This window comes from Neodiprion fabricii, chromosome 5 (assembly GCF_021155785.1).
Source record: "Neodiprion fabricii isolate iyNeoFabr1 chromosome 5, iyNeoFabr1.1, whole genome shotgun sequence".
Taxonomy (NCBI): Eukaryota; Metazoa; Arthropoda; class Insecta; order Hymenoptera; family Diprionidae; genus Neodiprion; species Neodiprion fabricii.
In genome coordinates this window covers 29,132,111-29,152,628 of record NC_060243.1, presented here as the reverse complement: position 1 = coordinate 29,152,628, position 20,518 = coordinate 29,132,111, and the positions used below count along the sequence as shown (strand labels likewise).

The 20,518-nt window shown below is 41.9% G+C and overlaps 1 protein-coding gene across 3 annotated transcripts; it reads right to left on the bottom strand.

Annotated features, from left to right (window-relative positions):
* Nucleotides 1-234: 234 nt before the first annotated feature.
* On the bottom strand, nt 235-19,615 carry LOC124182723 (insulin gene enhancer protein ISL-1). 3 transcript variants are annotated; one of them, XM_046570307.1, is made up of 6 exons: nt 18,622-19,615; nt 11,013-11,199; nt 8,999-9,303; nt 6,180-6,484; nt 5,023-5,244; nt 235-4,230 (listed from the first exon to the last, which is right to left on the bottom strand). In XM_046570307.1, the coding sequence occupies exons 1-6, from the start codon at nt 18,737-18,739 to the stop codon at nt 3,997-3,999; spliced, it is 1,371 nt and encodes a 456-aa protein (XP_046426263.1). In that variant the 5' UTR covers nt 18,740-19,615; the 3' UTR covers nt 235-3,996. The 3 variants fall into 3 exon arrangements, with proteins under 3 accessions (XP_046426263.1, XP_046426264.1, XP_046426265.1); XM_046570308.1 differs by having other exon boundaries at nt 236-4,230; nt 5,023-5,229; nt 18,622-19,614; XM_046570309.1 differs by lacking the exon at nt 235-4,230 and adding an exon at nt 4,345-4,429.
* Nucleotides 19,616-20,518: the final 903 nt, after the last annotated feature.

Sequence of the window (20,518 nt, the reverse complement as noted above, 5' to 3'; positions counted from 1 at the left end):
ATACTATGATGAAAATTAATCAATTGACCGAGTAACATCATTTTGAAAGTTAAAGATTTATTTGTTTGCAATTAACTAATGAATTCTTTTGCGTAAATGATGACGGTGAATTCGTAAATAGGTAATATCTCTTCCATTCTCTTGACGATAAAGCTGGGAAAATTAATAAATCCACGAAAAATAACAAATTGACCGACTAGCCTCATTTCGACAGTTGAGAATTTATTTGTTTGCAATTAACTAAGTAATTCTGCCACGTAAATGATAACGTTAAAACTCGTAAAAACGTAATATTTTATCAATTTTTTTAACAATCAAGCTGAGAGCTATTAGAAAAATTTTTATAGGTATCCGTGCGATACTTGAGTAAGCGATAAAACGGTAAGGTATATTGAAGTCGACAATTTATTGCGCTTATTTATATATGTATATACATATGTGTATACACATATACATATATTCATGTAATCATCACACTAATCTGTATATGCATATAATACACATATTTATAATATGTGTTGTGTGTATGATATATACATATTGTGCCGGTGTAGAAATATTATACAAATCCAATATTTGACCAAATTTTGGAAACATATTACGTTATTACTATTATAGATAATTACTACATAAGAATTGATCGTACGATTCTTTATACCTATTATATAATACATATACAAGAGAGCTTGTGGCGTACGTATATATAACGAGTTTATACAAAGCTACCGCATAGGTGCAGCAGATGCAGTAGTATACGTATATAATTATTTCAATATACAGGATACAATACAAATATTATCAGATTTGTTCTTGATTACTATTAATATTATTATTGTTATTATTGTTATTATTATTATTATTACTATTATTATTCAATAATCAATTAGTTATTACAGTTAGTTTGAATTAAAATATTCATCAATATTATTTACAATCTTATATTTATATGTATATGTATAGTTTAGTGCGTTTGAATTATGTATCGCGACCTGCACACTTTGGTATTAAGTAAAAATGAAAGGCTAAAGTAAATAGAGAAACGTAATGAAAGAAAAATAAAATAAAACATGTAACAAAAACAAATATTATATGTATAATATTTTACGTATACATATAACATTGGTTAAAATTTGATATTAATACAAGTATATATAACTTATTTTGGGGTTATGACATACGCGTATCCGTAATGGCAATATAATAATATTAATAATAATAATAATCTGTATATAATATATACACTTATATGTATACATGTACGTTATTCGATATTTATACTAAATTATTTCTTGTGCCTGAGTATATTATAGCGACGATATCTTCTCAGTGTTTCGACGTTTGTATGCATATATGTATAGCTGTACATACAACGATTTTCCTGTGTACAAACAGCGTGTGATTTATGTTTCAGGACAAGCCTCGCAAGCTTAAGATACACATGTTATGTGCATGTTTTAGTGAATCCACGGTACATCTAATTTTGCCAAAATTGATGTATCTATAAACTCTACGAATTACATATCCATGGGTATTAGAATTTCAGGATCCTTTTCAGCTTTGCAACAAATTACTCTGTCAATTGATTATACAGATGAGTTGAAGTTCGTGACCGTGTGGATACTATGAATATTTGATTTCGTTGGATCACGGTCAGAGTTGGAACCACGCACATTAAGCAACCAATTTTATTTTCTGTACGACGTTTCGGCAGGTCCCGCCTACCATCGTCAGGTTTCTTTAATATAAATAATAACACATTTTTATATGACTTACACTTGTTCACTAACTGTCACGTTAAGAATATTGCACAGCTGGTTAATTATTTATCTCTATTACATCTAAATACTTTATACTGTTTTTAAATTTCATAATGTACATAAACGCCAACGTTTAATATTTTATCTTATTGTTTAAACTACTATGGAAGATTGAATTTTTTAAACACTTGTATAAATCGACATTCTTTAACGCTTGCGATGTTAATCGCATGGTGTTCGAGAAGGAAGTGAATACCAACATAACTATACCACCAACCGAACTGTTCTTACGATGGTCAATTTTAACAACAATATTTGTAAGTCAAGTACCTGGTTACGTACTTGTTTGTGTACTGGCGCAATTGCTTACATAAAATTCTATGCCAATTTCTATTGACAATTTAGAGGACGTCCGAATAGAGGTGACTCAGGTATTGTATGGCAGTTCTTCTGTTGACTGTATTGTTTCTAGATATGTGTATCATTTCGTTGATAAGCGTTCTATGCCAGTTGGTTTGTTTGTAAATTATTTTTTCATTTTCAAAGTCGAAATCATGCCCTTCAACCAATGAATGCTGAGCCAGAGCAGATCTATCAGGATCACGCGTTTTTAAATCATACTTATGATTTGCTATTCGTTTTTTTGAGGTGATGTGGCGATTGGCCTATATAACACTTGTCACAGCCTTAGATTCGATTTTATATACAATGTTGGTGTGTTCTAGTATAGCAGTTTCGACTGGCACAAAAGGCTTATCAAGGAAATGTTACACATACCGAAAAACAGTAGAGTCAACAAAAGAACTGACATACAAAACCTGAGTGACCTCTATTCGAACATCATCTAAATTGTCAATAGAAATTGGCATAGAATTTTATTTAAGCAATTACGCCAGTCCACAAACAAATACGTAACCAGGTACTTGACTTACAAATATTGTTGTTAAAATTGACCGTCGTGAGAACAGTTCGGTCGGTATAGTTATGTTGGTATTCACTTTCATCTCGAACACCATGCAATTAACATCGCAAGCGTTAGGGAATGTCGATTTATACAAGTGTTAAATAATTTAATCTTCCATAGCAGCTTAAACAATAAGATAAAATATTAAACGTTGGCATTTATGTGCATTGTGAATTTTAAAAATACTATAAAGTATTTAGATGTAATAGAGATAAATAATTAACCAGCTGTGCAATATTCTTAAAGCGAAAGTTAGTGAACAAGTGTAAGTCATATAAAAATGTGTTATTATTTATATTAAAAAAACCTGATGATGATAGGCGGGTCCTGCCGAAACGTCGTACAGAAAATAAAATTGATTGCTTAATATGCATCGTTCCAACTCTGACCGTCATTCAACGAAATGAAATATTCATTAGTCATACACGCGATATCTGTCACCCACGGTTACCTGTTTGAAAATATTTTTATTTTAGCAATTCTGGGATGGAAGAACTCTTAAATATTGTCTGACGATCGATTGACGTTGCACGATTGAATCTTCCCGGAGGAATTGTCCAAGAATGAAACTTCGCAAAATTAATTAATATTATTCATGCCTTGAAAATTAAAATTTCATATTTTGAACGATGAAAGTTCATACAGATCCTGATTCATTAAAGTCCGAATCACCGATCCTTAGTTTTTCGATTAATTTCGCAGAGAAAAACCAATAAGATAATTATAATTACATCTTGCACTACAAGGTTATACGCAAATCTGTCAAACTCCCGCGCCCTTATAAAAAATTGAAACAACAGAGTATCAATTCAAATGTTAAAGGAAAGGTAAAAAAAAAAAAACAAAAAAATAACAATCAACGAGACTTTCTCGGCGTTGCATACTTATCGCTTTATAACTTTTCGATCAGATTGATTATTTCCTGCAGTTTTCGCTGTCGTACGTTGAAACGTAACAGATGCAACATTAATAGAAAATAATTATAATAATGAGAACAACGAGCCCGCACTTGATTCGCACAATATTCCGTTCCGCACTAAAGATGGTAACAATTTTAAACAGCAGTAGCGCACAAACACGCACGCACACACACACACACACACACCTACCTCTATTACTTCACTATTTACCGACTATAACAGTTTTGGAACGCTTTTTAAACGTTCTTGGCTAGGGCACGCTGTAGGTGATGCACGGTACTATTTCGGACGAGGCTGCAGGTGCGACGACGGCAGAGGATTGGTAGTAGGTGCAACACAAGTTGAGCGGATGGCACTATGGACTTCCTGTGTCGTGGTGAAGGGAGTCGCTGTCGCTTTCGAGATACGTCACGTAGCTATCCGTGCTGTCCGGGTGTTGGCCCATGTCCGGACCACCTCCGCCAGGGTGGTGACCACCCGGGGGTGGCAAAGGGCCTCCACCGCCGCCTCCGTCGCTCATCGGACCGCCAAGCATACCTGGAGGAGGCAGAGGGGGTGGGGGTCCTCCGTGAAGGTCGTAGCCATGCATCTGCGGAAGGAGAAAACGGGGAGATAGTTCAGCTCTAAAGGATTTTATACAGTCGGTTTTTACCGATCAAGTCAAACTTTGCTTATCTTTACTGTCATCTGCGGAGCAGCCTACGCGGTGTATTACTGATGTGAAAACTTGGAACGGTGAACAAAATTCGCGTGCAAAACCTTTCTCCTTCCATTCGTTGAATGTATTACTGCAATTAGCGGTAATTCAATTACAGGAATACATTTTCTAGCTTTATACTGGGTAAAAGAGTTCCCTTTTTTTTTTTTGAGGTTATTCGTGTCTCGCATTGAACACCGAATAACGTCAGCTAACTGAAACTTTTCAAGATAAATAATGGATAGATCGCGATAATAGCCGAAATAAATGATATCGAGTGCAGTTAGTTAAGACTGACTATGTCTGGAACGAGAAAAGAAAAAAAGTAGAAGGACAACGGTATTGAGAGATTCAATATGGCGTCCAAAGGGTTGTCAGCTGATCGGGTAAGGTGAATTGCACGAATACACCAAGGCATGAAAAACTTCTTGTAAGTTTTCGACTTTTTATTTCGTTGCATCAAGTTAATGCATCGTCAAGGTCTATGCGATGAGAAACTACATTTGTTATTAAATACGACTGCGGTGCAATGGACCGCATGTAAATGTATTTTCTACCACAAGGTGGTGTCTTCCGATATGTTGGCGATCGCAATTAATACGAATATTCCAGTACTTAGGCAGTTGTATAGTTTTAATTACACCTGTTTTTATCCAATTCTTATAAAATTGGCCCGCGACTCACCTGCGAGACCAGGTGATGAAACGGCGGGGCGTTTGGATCGAGCCGATCGAGATCCGTGTGGAGGGCGAAGTCTGAAAGAGCCTTCCAGGGCGGTTGATACGCTTGGACCTCGAGGGGCGTCATTCCGATTGGACTTTCGTGGCGTACCGGACTGCTGGCTACCATTGGGATCCCGTGCATCCCGCCGAAGCCCAATTTTCGCCCGTCCTGCAACGGGAAATACTTCGAGCCATTAGCTTATTAAGAAAAAAAAATATATAAAAATAAAAAATCCGATTATTGATAAAAACTTCCGAACTTTTTTAGGGTTTGACATGGTGGATTTGAAGGAGGTTTGTTATAGCGCAACTGCTTTGTGCTGTAGCGAGTTTTATAAATCTTTGACAAAAGTGTGAATGTTTGCAAACGTTCAAAAGAACCGCACAAGGAACAAATTATATTGATCTGAAGATTAGAGAATATGGATGGGGGTCAAAACTTGGAAAGATCAATGTGCGAAAATAAAATAACGAAGGATGAATTGTTTGAAATTGTTCGAACTCCAACCGAAAATATGATCAAGTATTCGGAAAAGCTGGGTGAAAATTTTTCAAGCACAACAATTTGGCGGATATTGAAAGATGACCATGCCTGTTGAGGATCAAGTATGTACAAGGCATATTGCTATACGCATATGACACATAACTTAAACATCATTTTAACAGATAAAATTATGGTGTTTGACAAGCTCGGGCAGCGGCGCAGAAATGTTCTTGAAGCTCTGAATGCCTGGCGTGAAATAGCGTAGGTATAACATACATATATCAGCTACAAACTTCTACACTGGGATCTCGGAAATATTGTTTAAAAATTTTTGACAAGCTTAGCTGTCAACGCTGACACTAAGTCAACATAACCGGCGTGATTTCGCGCTTGTGATTCCATTTCTGTAATACACGTGATCGTTTCTAACGCTGATCAGATGCCGAGCATCTTTAAACGTCCAGCAAAATGCGGTCGTGAATAGTTTTGTTATAATTTCACTCGCCGTAGACGAAAGTCCGAAAACTCGGCATTCGGCTCAGGAAATTCACAATTCTTCGTCGCTAGGGTTTATTCTCAAAGATTATACTCGTTTCGGATCCCGTCGCAGAATTGCGTGAAAAAAAGTTTATTACCTTTTCTTGCTGCATCTGTTGCTTCATGGCGATGGTTTTCTTCTTGTCCTTGCACCGTTTGTTCTGAAACCAGACCCTGATGACCCTGGGACTGAGTCCGGTCATCTCGACGAGTTGTTCCTTCATCAGAGCGTCCGGTCTCGGATTCGCCGCGTAGCAGGTCCTCAAGGTGTGTAGCTGTTTTTCGTTAAGCACCGTCCGCACCCTGGTCGGTTTCCCGTCGGATCCACCGCCACCTTTGTGACCTCCAGATCCTCGAGGTCCACCGGTTCCAGCCTTGTGAGACCCGCTTTCTGACCCGGAGTCTGTAAACGAGCGGTAAACGAAACCCCGAAAATTATTTTCAGCCAGAAGTTATAAGTCAAGAGCAGCTGGCCATTCAGGCTACATCGAGAAAGTAAGCCGCGCGGCGTTTTTGTTTAGTCTCTTTCCAGTCTCTTACACACACTATTTTTCCTCTTTTACCATTTCTTTGGTCTACTCTGATTTGAGGCGAGCCGAGGCTGCGGCGGAGAGATGTTAGTAGAGTAAGAGGAGAAGGCAGGAAAATCCCACCGGTAAATTGTCAATGTCCTAAGCAAACTGGATGGACGAGGAACGAAGAGCCCTAAAGCGTAGAGAGGCTCTTCACCTCTTTCGACGTGAAGCTGCAGCAGTGAACAGTGGTCCTGTTGCAGGGGGCGATCCGGATGTCGCGCAACTGACTCTGGATGCAGAGAAGAGCGGCGAGCACTGCCGACCACAAAGCTTTGAGATTGTCCCGCTCTGTGTGTCCAGTTCAAACACACGCTATCGTGACAACAACTGGTACAGCTCCGAGAACCGTGTTTCTGATATAATGTGTATCGCAATCGACATCGATGACTCCTTTACATTTCACGAGTACAAATTCAACCTCATATACCCAACGATAAGTCAGCAGTATCGATTTATACCATCTCGTGCACGTATGGGGCACAGTTTACTTCGTCTTGTTATACCAGTACAAGATCCGTGTAAATGGGCATTGTGTCACACGCTAAAGTCCAACATACCGGGCTGATAAACGCGTGAAAATCTGATAAACTATTAACGTTATAACATGCGCCAATTTTTTCCCCTCTTTGTATCATCGCTACATTAACGGCTCGTACGAGTCGTATATATATAAGGCGACGGAGCATGCAGCCGCTTTATGGTTTTGAATCTCGTCTCTGCAGGACCGAAACTTTGAGATTAACAATGGCACGTACACCAGTGATGCCGGACCTGCTTCTCAAGCTTCTGCTACTGCTGCTGCTGCTGCTGCTGCTGCTGCTGCTGCTGCTGCTACTCGCTGTGAATCTACAAATAAACGTGAAAGTCGTGCGTCGATGTGTGCCCCGGTAGTTGGCAGGGTGGTGCTACATTTGACACCTCTCTCCCATGCTCAGCGTTCCTATATACGCGACTCCGTATCGCATTAATCGTTCGGTCCAGTCGAAATCCACATCCTGGGCTCATCTCGGTGGCATGTGAATCCGGTATGAGAAGGACGTTCGGGCAACGGGATCAGCCACTCGTCGAGCAAAACGAATTCAACGATTCCAAAGATATCACACGGCTTCTCGGTCACGTAGCAATCGCGCACCTGAAGCCGGTCATTCGTTTTGATCTTCCTCGCGTTCCATACGAGAGGACGATTTGAGTTCGAACGGAAATCATTGGCACCAGACGCTTCTCAAACAATGCAAAGTTAGGTGGGTAGGTAATGATCGGCTTTCGAAACTGGAAACCCGTGAACCTGAGCATTCTGTATGCACCTTACACACTGTTTTCCCCCGTAAAGTACCATAACGAGGTAGGTACATCCTGCCTGGTTGATCCAGACAATGTTTATCTCCGAACACTGTGTGCACACATTTGTAGGGTGTATATTTATGCGTACAGATTATAGGTACACAAATTAAGGGTACCTGCACACATACGCGGCTGGAGGGACGCGTGGGTGCAGAAGAAGCTGCTACGCGCCTCGGCCTAAGGTTTATAAGCTCTTTCGAGCATCCAGCATCATCCCGATTAATCCCTACTTAATCCCTTGAGCCGTGGAAGGTCCGGTGGTCAAGCCTTTACGCCCGGAGTAACTCCAATTATCAACACCTAATTATTCCTCCTGATCCTATCGCTATGGCCACGGCACGAGCTCCGCACTTCGATCGCCGATGTGCAGGGCCACCCTGATGGTGCGAGAACGTGATCCTGCATTAGCCGAGGTGTCGGCTCCCTCGTTTGATCATAACCCGTACCAATTACTACATGCCAATTTCGCGCCTCAGTCAGCTGCGCGATTCGTAAGTGGAATGAATTTTATATGACGCGAGCATGTTTCACGCCTTTTTCCATGCGTGTTTTTCATACGCAAAGTACCCGTTTCTATGTAGACGTTCGAGTTAGTCTGCGTATACGCATGCGCGGAGTACAGAAAAGATCACTTTTCAGTTCTAGGAGTTAATGGGCATGCGCTGTTGCGAACTAATCTGATATTAAGCGACTCTGACATCAATTTCGTGCTTCGTGAAAAAACAGGTAACGTATTCTCGTTATATAAAGAATCATGTGCAAGAAGAAGGCAATACGATCTTTTCGCCTTGCGTATTTGCAATATTAGGCTTCGACTTCACCTACGACTCATGTTAGAAACTTACGCTCGGCCCGAAAAGACCGAGTTTGCCTTCTTGTTACACAATATACTGCATCGTGCGTGAATGTATGACAGCGCTTGTTTTAATTCATCTCTTCAATTCAATGTCCGTTACAATTTTACATTGAATATATAATTGTTTATCTTCTTTTTTACTTACCAGACATCGAACCGTCGTTCGGATGGAGGTGGTGGTTGTTGTTCGTTAGGGAGGCGTTGTTGTTGTTTTCGCTACCGGGGACTCCACCGGGGCCAGAACAGAGCTTGCCACCTTCGAGAACGTCGTGGTCGTGGCGACAAAAGAGCCCGTCGTGTCTCAGGGCGAATTCGTCGCCGGGTACCAACTGCCGCATGCAGGCTGAGCACCGAAAACACTCGATATGGTAGATCTTGCTCTTCGCCCGCATTACGAAATCGTTTTTACTAAAGGACTGGCTGCACTTGTCGCATTTCGTACCGAACAACCTGGCGGAAAACGGGTAATTAAATATCATTCATGATCGTGTGTGATGGAACATAAATACGCGAGATCATTATAACTCTGAAGAGGATTCTCTCAGGCAAAGAATAAGCGCACTGCGTACACAAATTGCACTAAATTCAAAGCTTTGTCACTGGAATCTCATTAGAGAATTTAATAAAAAGCTGTACTCTTATTGTACCCAGATCTTCTTATTCCTTTGCCAATAACATATAGATTATTTACCATGCCTTTGTCGAACTTATTCACCGATCGTCGGTGTTAGCTTTGGCTTGGGTTGGCAAAAGTTGAATGTACTTATGAATTGAGCGTGCACGGTTTCTCAAAACACGTCTATCGAATAATTTGGATTTAAAGTCACATGTGAGAAGCATACGTCTTTTATACGTTCCTTCTATTATAAACACCCACAATTCAACGTCTGATAAAAATATCTCAAGACGATCGATTTGCACTATGTACATTTGTAAGTATCTCAAAAACCGTCCACGTCACATAGAAAAGAGAAACTCAACTGACGTTTGATTTGGATTTTGGCTTCATCGGACGTATTATATTAAGCATTCTGAGAATTCTTTCGCGTTGTTATAAATCTGAATTTTTGCGGTGCTACGCTGACTTCAATCCGACGGACAAAAAATCTATTTCGGGAAAGAACGATACCTTCTCATGTAGGATAATAATCCATTAAACGCGAGGTTAAAACTTTGGTTGTTAAACAATTTCCGAAAATAGTATACTTTTCTCTGCCGGATATGTCGAAACTGCGAATGATATAAAACGTTTAGCTGTCTAAAGTGGTGGTATACATCGTCCATATCTCTGTGCGTTCTATTACTTCTCTTATAGCACGTGTACACGGTTTGTTTTTACTCGATCGCATATAGATATTGAGAGAAAACAAGAGTCGTACAAGCAGGCATAAATACGGCGGGGGTGGTTCGGGGAGTTTTTTAACCGATCGTCGCCTATACGCATTATACGCATAACGCCGATAGGAAAAGAGACATTTTGTTTATTTGAATACGTCGTTGGAAGGTCGGACGCATATCCGACAGCCTAAATCACCACGAGGTCCGCTGCCACGAAACTGGGTAACGGACACGCGTTTGTTGTTCCTGTCCTCCTGTCTCTCTGACTCGAAACTTCGGCACGGCGTGGGTGTTCCTTCTTCCTCGGCCACCCGCGCTATACATATATCGCCTTATCTCCTATTACACCCTCCCTTCTACTCGCCTGAATCTCTCTTTCTTTATTTCTCGCTTATTCCCACTCAACTATAGCGTGCTCGGTTTTTCCAATCCACGTCCCGATCTCCGAATCTGAATTAGCGAATTATAGGTATTTGCCCATTAATCACTGTCGCATGAGTACTCCATAAACAGTCAAGTACATTATACTACGTCACTGCATCCATATACTATAGTGTGACAATTTCTATCGTATAATCAAATAAGATTGAGGCACTGCGCCTGAAATTGCTTGGAAGAAAATAATGGATCAATGAAGAATAAAATTCAACCACTGATACTCTAAATCGCAGAAGCGTCACAATTGTATGATCGTTTATGTACTTATAATCGCGTATATTTCGGGACAGAGAGAAGAAGGCATCTAGGAGTAGGTGCAGGAATAACTTTGACTGAATATGCTATGCAGAGTATGCTACGGATCGTATGATTATAGTACGTACTTGACATAGTCTCGTTTGCAGTAGGTTTTCCCATCGCGTACGAAGCAGGTACAAGTTTCGTCTAAGAATTGCTGGCATTCGGCGCATCGCAGACACGCCGCGTGCCATTCGAGGTCAGGTGCAACCCGGAGTATCCATTGGTCGTGTATCCGTCCACCGCATCCGACGCAGTGGGAAGTCCTGCTTGCTGAAATGTAGAATATTCGAATAATTACGGATAAATTTATACAAGTGGTAGAAATTTCACTGGGCACACCTACGTGTCTGATTATGAGTCTGCAGCTAGCATAATGTGGCAAAGGAGAACCTATCAGGCTAATCACCGTCATCAATATCATCGTCGTGGTCGTCGTGATGAGATGCAGGATAAACGAGTCACCTTGAATCATCGATGTTACGTTACAGAATCGCGTGTGCATGACACCTATGTGAGACCGATCGCAGGATCTGCGCAGTCTGCTGCCGATGGTAGGAGAGAAGGAGCCGAGTGAAGAGAGTGAAATCTACGTCTGGACACGTTAAACGGATTGAAATCGGACATCGCGCCTAACATATATCGCGGTGGTTTCACTACTCGAGTGAGACTAGACTCCTATGTGCATGCGAAAATGAAAAAGGTAAACGTCAACGTGAAGGAAAACCTGCTCGATGGGCGGAGTGCGTGAGGAGCGGAGAGTTCCTAAAGTGGTTATGGGCGGAGTTATGTGTCCAGTTCCCCGTGCCGCTACACCGCTCATGGGCCTCAAACTCCACCCTCCGGAGGCTCTTCGGCAGAAAATCTGCGCCAGCGTAGAACGAGCCTGTGCTCACAGTCTGCGTGCTAGTGTGAGTCTATGCGTGAATGCCATCAGATTCGAAAGCCGCGCGGCGCGTGCGCGCACACATGCGCCCTTCGTCTTCTCGACGCTGCGCTGTAAGATGTGGATTGCGAAAATGCAAGCCTGCGAAGAGCCGCACACCGGACTACTAGCTCTATATCCGTACTTGATCACTACTGGCGTTAGAACAGTTTTAAAGGTCGCTTTGATTTCAGGGTGAAACAATATGCCTAGATAAATAGTGCGGACGAAATCTATAATGGAAATTATAAATCGAAAGTCTTCAATAGGGCTTCCTAGAGATAGTTTAAACCATAAAAGTATAACAAAGGCACTTTTGAAAATATCGTTAAATCATTTCTACGAAAACATATCCCAGTACATATATACATATATATGTATGTATATATGTAAGGCTCAACATTGATCATTATTCCATTTGCCGGACTATGAAAGGGGACACTTTGAGAGGGGGGACCGGTGTTTCCGTAGAGAGATTTTTTGTTTCGGGGCACGGTTTACTTAGGGTTTTCAAGTATTATCAGGTGAGAGTCAGGATTTGTGAGACGCCGGCTCTCATAGCTTCGGGCAGTTAAAGTAAAAGCGATTGTTGTCAGGTACAAACTCCGTAGTTCGAGGAAGAACTTTGAAATTTGTTAGGAGACATTCTGTAACCGATCACTCACTAACAGATTGGCCAACAATGTACATTTACAATTTGTTCCCGAATTTTGTAATTATAGAGTCGCTGTGTCAAATTGCTAATGCTTTTGACGAACGATCAGATCTGTGCTTAAACGTTTTCTGCCAGGTTTTAGTTTGACTGTGCATGTGTACCGATATACGAGAGAAAAACGTCTTCAGGATCGATCTCATAACACTTTAAAAATTGAGTACAACGATTTAATTGTACCTATACCAGCACGTTCCAGAAATTTACTATCAAATTCACGCAGTATTTGCTTTATACTAATCCACGCATTTTCGGCCAGAAAAAATTTGCAAGTAGTGCTGAAATGGATCGAACAATATCAGTGCACAAGTATAATTTATGAATGGTATTTCGCTTGGTTAGAAATTTGATGTGATATAAAACAAAAATCAAATCAAAACAATAAATGAATGTATGATATGAACGGGCGTTAAAAACAATTACAACTATACATAAATATCGCCTCAAATGATTATTACATATAATAAAAAATAAGCGCGCGTGAATTTCAGTCAGAAGAATTGCTCTACATTTCTTTGAAATTTAGCTCTCAGGCATTTCTGATTCTCGAGAATATATGTGTAGTAATCGAGATGACAGTCGAAAAAAAGCTTCAAGAATCGCTTTCACAGTAAATCACTGATAAATCCTTTGAAAAATCCATCTATCTTGACACGTAAAAGTACAGAAACCGAGTGAAGTAATAATCAAGATGAATCGAATATTTGTTGAACGCTTTGGTGTAAAAGGATTCCCGAGGTTCAAATATTTGTTATAAAATACCGCAGATCAGTTTCAAACTTACACATTTGTAGTGATGAAAAAATTTCAAAACTGTTTAACAAATATTCGTAAAGTGAATTCTAATGCTGGCACAAGACACTTGTGATTAAATTTGTAACAGAAAATTTTCGATGAAATTTACAAGCTTGTAACTCACATACAGGAGGCTTAGAATTTATTAACGATACTCTGTAGTTTTCTTAAAATATCATTGAGTATAATATAAAAGTAATAATCGAGCTGCTCTCTAAAATGTAATGGCAGTCGTGAATCTTGCATAGTAAATAATAATGTAACTTCCAACTCTCGAACATTAGTATAATGCATAAAAGATATCATTATCCAGACGTAGAATAAAATATCTATTCAAATACAAACCTATGATAAAATTTACTTGCGCGAGAAGAATTGATGTGTCGGGTTTAAATAAATTATGGTTGAATCAAATAAAAAATTTTATCTTCCAAATAAATCGAATAAGATTTTTTTGCGAGTTCATCGTAACTGCACTGTTAACTATTACGTAAGTACGTCACCCTCAGTTTTTTGAAAAAAGATAGATCTGCCGAAAAAATTCTGATTTTAAATTTACTTTAGCAACTTCACGCCTGCAAATATGTTCCATAAATATTGAAGCATATTAAAAAAAAAAAAACGAAATAAGAATTAAAACATCAACTGCAGAGTTTACTCAGGATATACCATCGCTAAAAATGCGGCATCGTATGAAAACATCTGTTCATGGCCTGACAGCGACTATAATATCAATCTCAAAAAGATACCAAAGAGTTTTGAATCGATACGTGAAAATGGTATTCATTGAATTGTAGTAGCAATATCGTTAAAAAAAAGTGAGACCGAGTCTCTCGCTGGTCACACGCAAAGCTGTGTACCTACTTATCTCCAAGTTGAAAGTGCATATTACACTGCCATGCAGAGAAACTAGAAAATTGAGAACACGGATAAAAGAGAACAGTCACCCGAAAGTAAATTATATTTTTTGACAACAACGTTAAGGATATCACTGAGAGAAGAAAACCAGCAGATTTCACTCAAAACTATACGAAAAAAGGTACGCATTAATGTTCTTGGTCAAAAATACCCGTGTCAAGAGCTTTTCTTTTTTTTACAATAAATAGAGTAGATTTTCCAGTGCAAATTCTGCATTTTACGAGGTATATTTTACCGATAAACGTGATGTCACCCACATATACTGCAGTTTTTGAGTAAAATCTACACTTTTATTTCCTCCGTGATTAGACGAACAAAGACTATTCAAATTTTTTTTTTTAAAGCATAAACTTCGTTGAAAGAAATGCTATCCTCTGAAATGCGCGGTGACTTACGTCGAAACGATTATGAACAGCGGTTAATAGGGGATGTAATAACCTCGGATACAAGGCGATTGAAGATTAAGATAAATTGTCGTTGTTGTATAGCGACGTTGTGTTGCGTTCGAATGGTTGGAAGGGAACGGGGGGGGGGGGGGAGGGGCAATCGAAATGATCGTGCAGTGTAATATGAAGATGGCAAAAGGAAAGGATAATAATTAGCGGAGGTGTTAATGAAATACCGAGCGAACGCGGTCGGCGTCGGACACCCAAGTCGGCGTCTGTGAACTGCTAACCAGACATTCCTGACACGCGGCTCGGCGCCGATCCGGTCACCCGGCTGTCCCCGGCCCTCCCTCACGATCTATATCCCAAAAATCTTCGGCCCTTAGCCCCGGTGGTGCCGGGGTGAAGATAGACAGAGAGAGAGGAGAGAAAAAAAAAATATGAAAAATTTTATACAGACCCTGCAAGTTCGTGAAACTGCTGAGAATCACAGACGTTTTAATCCGAAAATTTGAATACCAGCAGATTCGACTTATAAACAATGTCGCCTATTGTACATCATACTTGTACATGTACCTATGTTACGTACCAATAAGGGTTGGTATAACGAGGAAAAAAACAAACAAAAAAAAAAAAAAATAAAAAAATAGAAACAAAAACAAAAACGTGAGCGCGGTTGAAGGGTAGAAGATATACTCTGTTGGGTACTAAATTTAGGATGTACGCTTAAATGAACCAAAGGTTGTCTTTAGATATCCCCGTTAAATTTATGTAGGTGTTGGTCGAGGCTTTATCAGTGGCCAGCATTCCTACGCGTCCTGGCGGCGTCCTGCCGGCGCCCCAGCGTCGCCGAAGAGCAGGTTCTAATTCCTTTGACTCAGTTCTGCTTTAATCTTTTATACTTGTATAATGTCGGGCGCGAGTCCGAGCTGCCGGGTCACCGGCCATTCGGTGTGTTGGTGACGCTGCTGCACCGGGAGACGCCGAAAGATATATATACGGTTCGATCGAAAACCGCTGCTGCACCTGATCAACCGCCGCAGGACTCTTCTCCGATCCCCGAAAATCGGTAAGTTTAGTAGAAACTCCGGAGACCCTCTAAATCGGACCCTGATCCTCCGGATTCGCCGCGCCAATTAGCGCCTGTATCCGTTATCTCAACTTAAATCCGACGATTCGATCTACGATTTTTTTACCCTAACCCTAAAAAGAAACAAGAAAAAAAAAAAAAGAAAAAACAACTACAGTACGTGCGGTAATTTTCGCGACGACTTTGGTAGGCAACGATTAGACCTGAACCGTCAGCCCGTCTTACAATACAATAGCAGGTATAATTATTCGTTTTTTCTCTTCGCAGCAGCTCTTTGAGACCTTGTAAATACCGCGATAATTGAAGGCCGGAGGTTCATTTTTTTCTTGTCAAAAAAACCCCGATAGGATCGCGTAAATGCTCTCGGATCAGATAAAAGTCGAAGAAGAGTAAGCGAAGGCGCTTTGCAAAGCCGTAAGAGCCCGCGTAGTCCGGAAGTAGTTTGAGCCTCGTTACCGTGCACCGGATTAAAGCCCGCAATTAGCGCGGGGATTCCCTGGGTTGACAGTTACGGTTTAAGTGCAGGGCGATTCCTCTCGCATTATATATGGAACGTGCCCGCGTTCGCATAACTATATAATTCCAACGATCTCTAAATTACCGTTGTCATTTATGTCTAAAATCGAAAATGACAAAATATTATACTCTGAAGGCGATTCGGGTGTTTTGGAAAGTGTCGACAGTGACAGAAAGCAGGCGGCTCAATCCGACCGAGTGTCCAATGAATGTCCTCGGACATCCGGGTCCCCGGTTTAAGGTTTGAGGTTTAAGGTTACTGGCGCTTGACCTGCGTCGAAAACGGACACGAGGCCTTTTTTCCGGTAAAAATTTCGAGGCCAAAGTTTCTACGACACCCTCGAAACGGCGCTTACCCTTCTTAGTCTTCAGGCTATACCTGGCGTGCAGTCAGCGTTGAAAAATCCGTGTATACTTTTACGGTGGCGCCTATAAGACCGGCTGATTGCATCGAAACACGGAGCGTCGCTATTTCGCCTTCCGTCCGTGAGACATTATAGCCTGAAATTCTCCATTGTTTAAGGGAAAATTTTCGAATTTCGATGAGGATGAAATTACGCGGTGCTTTACGCCACGGCAAAAGAATTTATTTATTTTTTTTCCTCTCTCTTCTTTTTTTTTCTTCATACGCATAGAATAACAATCTATCTGGGCTTCGTACCGATATACATCGAGAGAGTGTTCAGGTATTTATAGAAATGATGGAGCGAAGATATTCGGCTTAGGCGAGGTGGAGTGAGACAAAGAAAAGTCTGGTACAGAGATATAAGATGTTCGGGTGTACGGGGGCTAAAAAACCAAAAGGAAAAACGGAGCGAGAGAGAGAGAGAGAGAAAGAGAAAGAGAGAGGGAGAGAGGCTGCGGGCTTCCTTCAGCCGGATAGCAATATAGGCCTAATTCAATTGCAGGCCGCCGCTCCGCAAACACTCATGATAATTCAATCAGGCTCACCCTGTCCCCCGCCTTATACCCTGCAGGGCGACCCTGGTCCCCGGCGGAACTTGCGTTCCCCTCGGCTAGCCGGCTCGGTAAAAGTCCCGTGGCCGTTGCTGCAAGCTTCGAACATCGCCAAGTATGTCCCTCTCTCTCCCCCCCCCCCCCCCCCCCCATTCGCAGGCGCACGACTCGCGAACCCTGCTTAGAAGTGTGAGGACATGCACATCGGGCATATCCGCATGCTACGTAGTGCAGTTCGAGTATCGGTAGAGTATCGGTGCCCCTTAGGTCTAGGTAGAGGAGGGTGAAACGAAACGGTTCCGACGATAATCTTCGGATGAGAACATCTGCACTCTAATCGGCTGATCATACTCTAGTTGTTTCGTTGCATCTCGGTCACCCCTGCAGGACGCCGTGTGCGTACCGTGAACCGAAAAGTAAATCACCCACCCCGGACTATTCGCGGAGCAACCCTCGACGCGTAAGTATAGGTATACATGTGGCGTGTATGTGTATGTGTGTGTGTGTGTGTGTGTACAGGGTACCTTATACCGAGTCAGAACTGTGAGTCTACTGCTCAGTAGCACTTTGCCTGATTAAATCGGTTCGCATTTCTAGGAGGCATGGGCACCCACGCCTGAACTATGTGCTTGGATCTCATCCCGAGGATCCGCCGCTCTATAATTGTGAACTACTATATACGCCTCGTCGTTAATAATCGCTCGGGGACAACCGGCTTACGCAACTGTATCGGGGATAATAAGGTGGTAAACTGATCGCTTGGGTACTGTAGTTGTAATATGCCACGCGGTGAGTGGTGCCAGCCCTTTGTATTACGTTCCGAATTTTAGTTGAACTTTGTCGAGAATTCTGCTATTCACTAGGCGGGTAGTTTTGCCTACGGTACTCTGATCGTATCCGACTGCATACGTTGAAAACGATGACAACAAGACTGATGATTATTTTATTTTCGAACCGATGAATTGTTGCTGAGAACGATTCAGCTTCCCCATTTACGTTGATCGGTATTATCGTATCGTTGGTATAGAATATCGCTGACGTAACGCTGTAATGAATATTCTGATGTGAATTTCGTATAATGGAATGGAGCTTTTCCTCTACGCAGGCAGACGGTTTACCTGGTCCACCTTGTGCCAATGGAGAGTCGTGGATGTTGAACCGACTACCAGCGTGAGATCGTTACAGTACAAGGTCGTGAATTAAACGACCGCCGATCAGGTTTGCAAAACCGATCAGAACCCGATTGATATACGCTACTCTATAATGACTTCGAGGTATGCATGGTGTCGAGTTGTCTAGCTGCTTGCAAACAAAACGGAGAGCATACGACGGGCGTAATGTTTTTTAAATATATATATACAGTGTTGCATGCGGATAAGGCAAAGGGTATACGTACTTTGGGACAAAGGGTCTCCGGACTCATCTTGAATTTTGACAGGCGATATTTTTAGGGACCGTGGGGGCCCCTGCAGGCCCAGAGGCCCGGGACCTCCGCCAATGCTGGCCCTCTGCATAGCGCTGGGACCCCCTATTTCTGCGCTTCTCACTGAGCACTTCACCCGATGATTAAATCGTTGATTTGTAATTAACGGTGTTCGACGGTACTTGGTCACTGTTAAAACACCACTACTCCGATAATCCAGATCTGCAGCTTTGTCTGATCTGCACTTGTAATTCACGATGGGCGCAATAATGCCGACGATGTTGATAACAAAGTGTTTAAATTTCGATTTCCAAACAACTGATCATCGGTAATCGGTGAGTCGTGTGAAGATAATCTATATGATCAATTGTATCTTGTACCGAGCATCTGCTGTCTTATTACGTCGATAATATTCGAACTCTTCAGTCGTATATGATCAAAAGTTGTAAACAAAAATCTCCGCACTGAGTAACAAATTGTTGCGATAAAATTATACGTTAAAAATTTCACTCTTCACCATCAGAACTCAGCAGTAATTAAAACATTCCTACATGTGTCCTTATAAAATTGAACAATTACAAAGTGAACATGACGAATTACAGCACTGCAGGGTTTTGGTAGTTGAAGGAAATCTTGAACTATCTCGTGCACGTTTTTTCTTCTTCTCATTATTTCGCTTCCGTCGTTGCAGTTAAATTGCACCCCGTTACTGAACAATGTATCAATACCAGGTACTGCACCGCCGAGGGAATGATCGGATCTAGGTTCACGTTCACGCGTTTTAACTTATAAACTGGCGTCAGCTGGGGCAAGGAAAGGTGGTGGTGGTGGCGGTGGTGGTGAACTTTTTTCGCGTTGCACCTTGGATTTCGGTTTATCGTTAGTTGCTGACTACGTCTCTCCGCCGGCGTAACTCGACGCACGTCAGCCCCGACAAAGTTGACAGCGCGGGGCCCAGCGAGGCACTGAAACCGTTTGGCGCCTACCCGCCCACGACCTGGGTTTCCCCCACGAGAAGCCTTGGCTCCGGGTCGGTGAGCAGCTCGATTTCAGGCGCGTTCAGCAACTAGCCGCACACAGCGCGGGTGGCTGTTTCCACGCCTCCTCGGATTCCCATTGGATAAGCTCTCCGATCCAGCAACAAAATGGCCGACTCCCTAATCGATTACGTATTCCGGCCGGGCTCCCCGCGCCCCTCGACTCCCTGGGGAACGGGGAGCACCGCGCCCACGGGGACGACACGGGGTTGGGCTGGGTCGAGGTTTGGGCTGGGCTCCAGGCTCAGCCTCGGCTTTCCTGGGACTCTTGACGCACCTGAACACCGAATCACAATTCTCCGACTTACGCCTTCCAGGATGAAAAAACGGGAGCTGGAGAACCGGGACTTCGTACAGTGGAAAAACCCTGCACGCTTGGGCTTTTCCTGCATCAGTCAATGCCGTTTTTTCTATGCTCCGAGTATCGCAAAGTAGTAGCGATTAACTGACGTATCGAAACACGGAACGCTGCTTCCGGTTCGAATGATAAATAAATTTCATATTTTCACAACCCTGTAACGTACATCCACAGCACTACGCTGTGAGTATGCAGCTACACGTTGTACTAGGTAATCAGTACTTCGCGATAGTGTTGATTCTCTTCTATTATATCCAATCGAAGTCAAACTTATAGGTCTCTTCGGAGCTTCTAAATTATGCGGTGCAGGTACATGCCCATCGGCAACGAGGATGATGACGATTATACTATGTACACGAGTGTTTACCGTATTCACATACGCGGGCAGAGTCCAGTTAGATCAATCGACTGCCTATAAGACCATCGGGAAGATATTTTGCTCTGACGTTATAGAAATATGTAAATATATAACGAA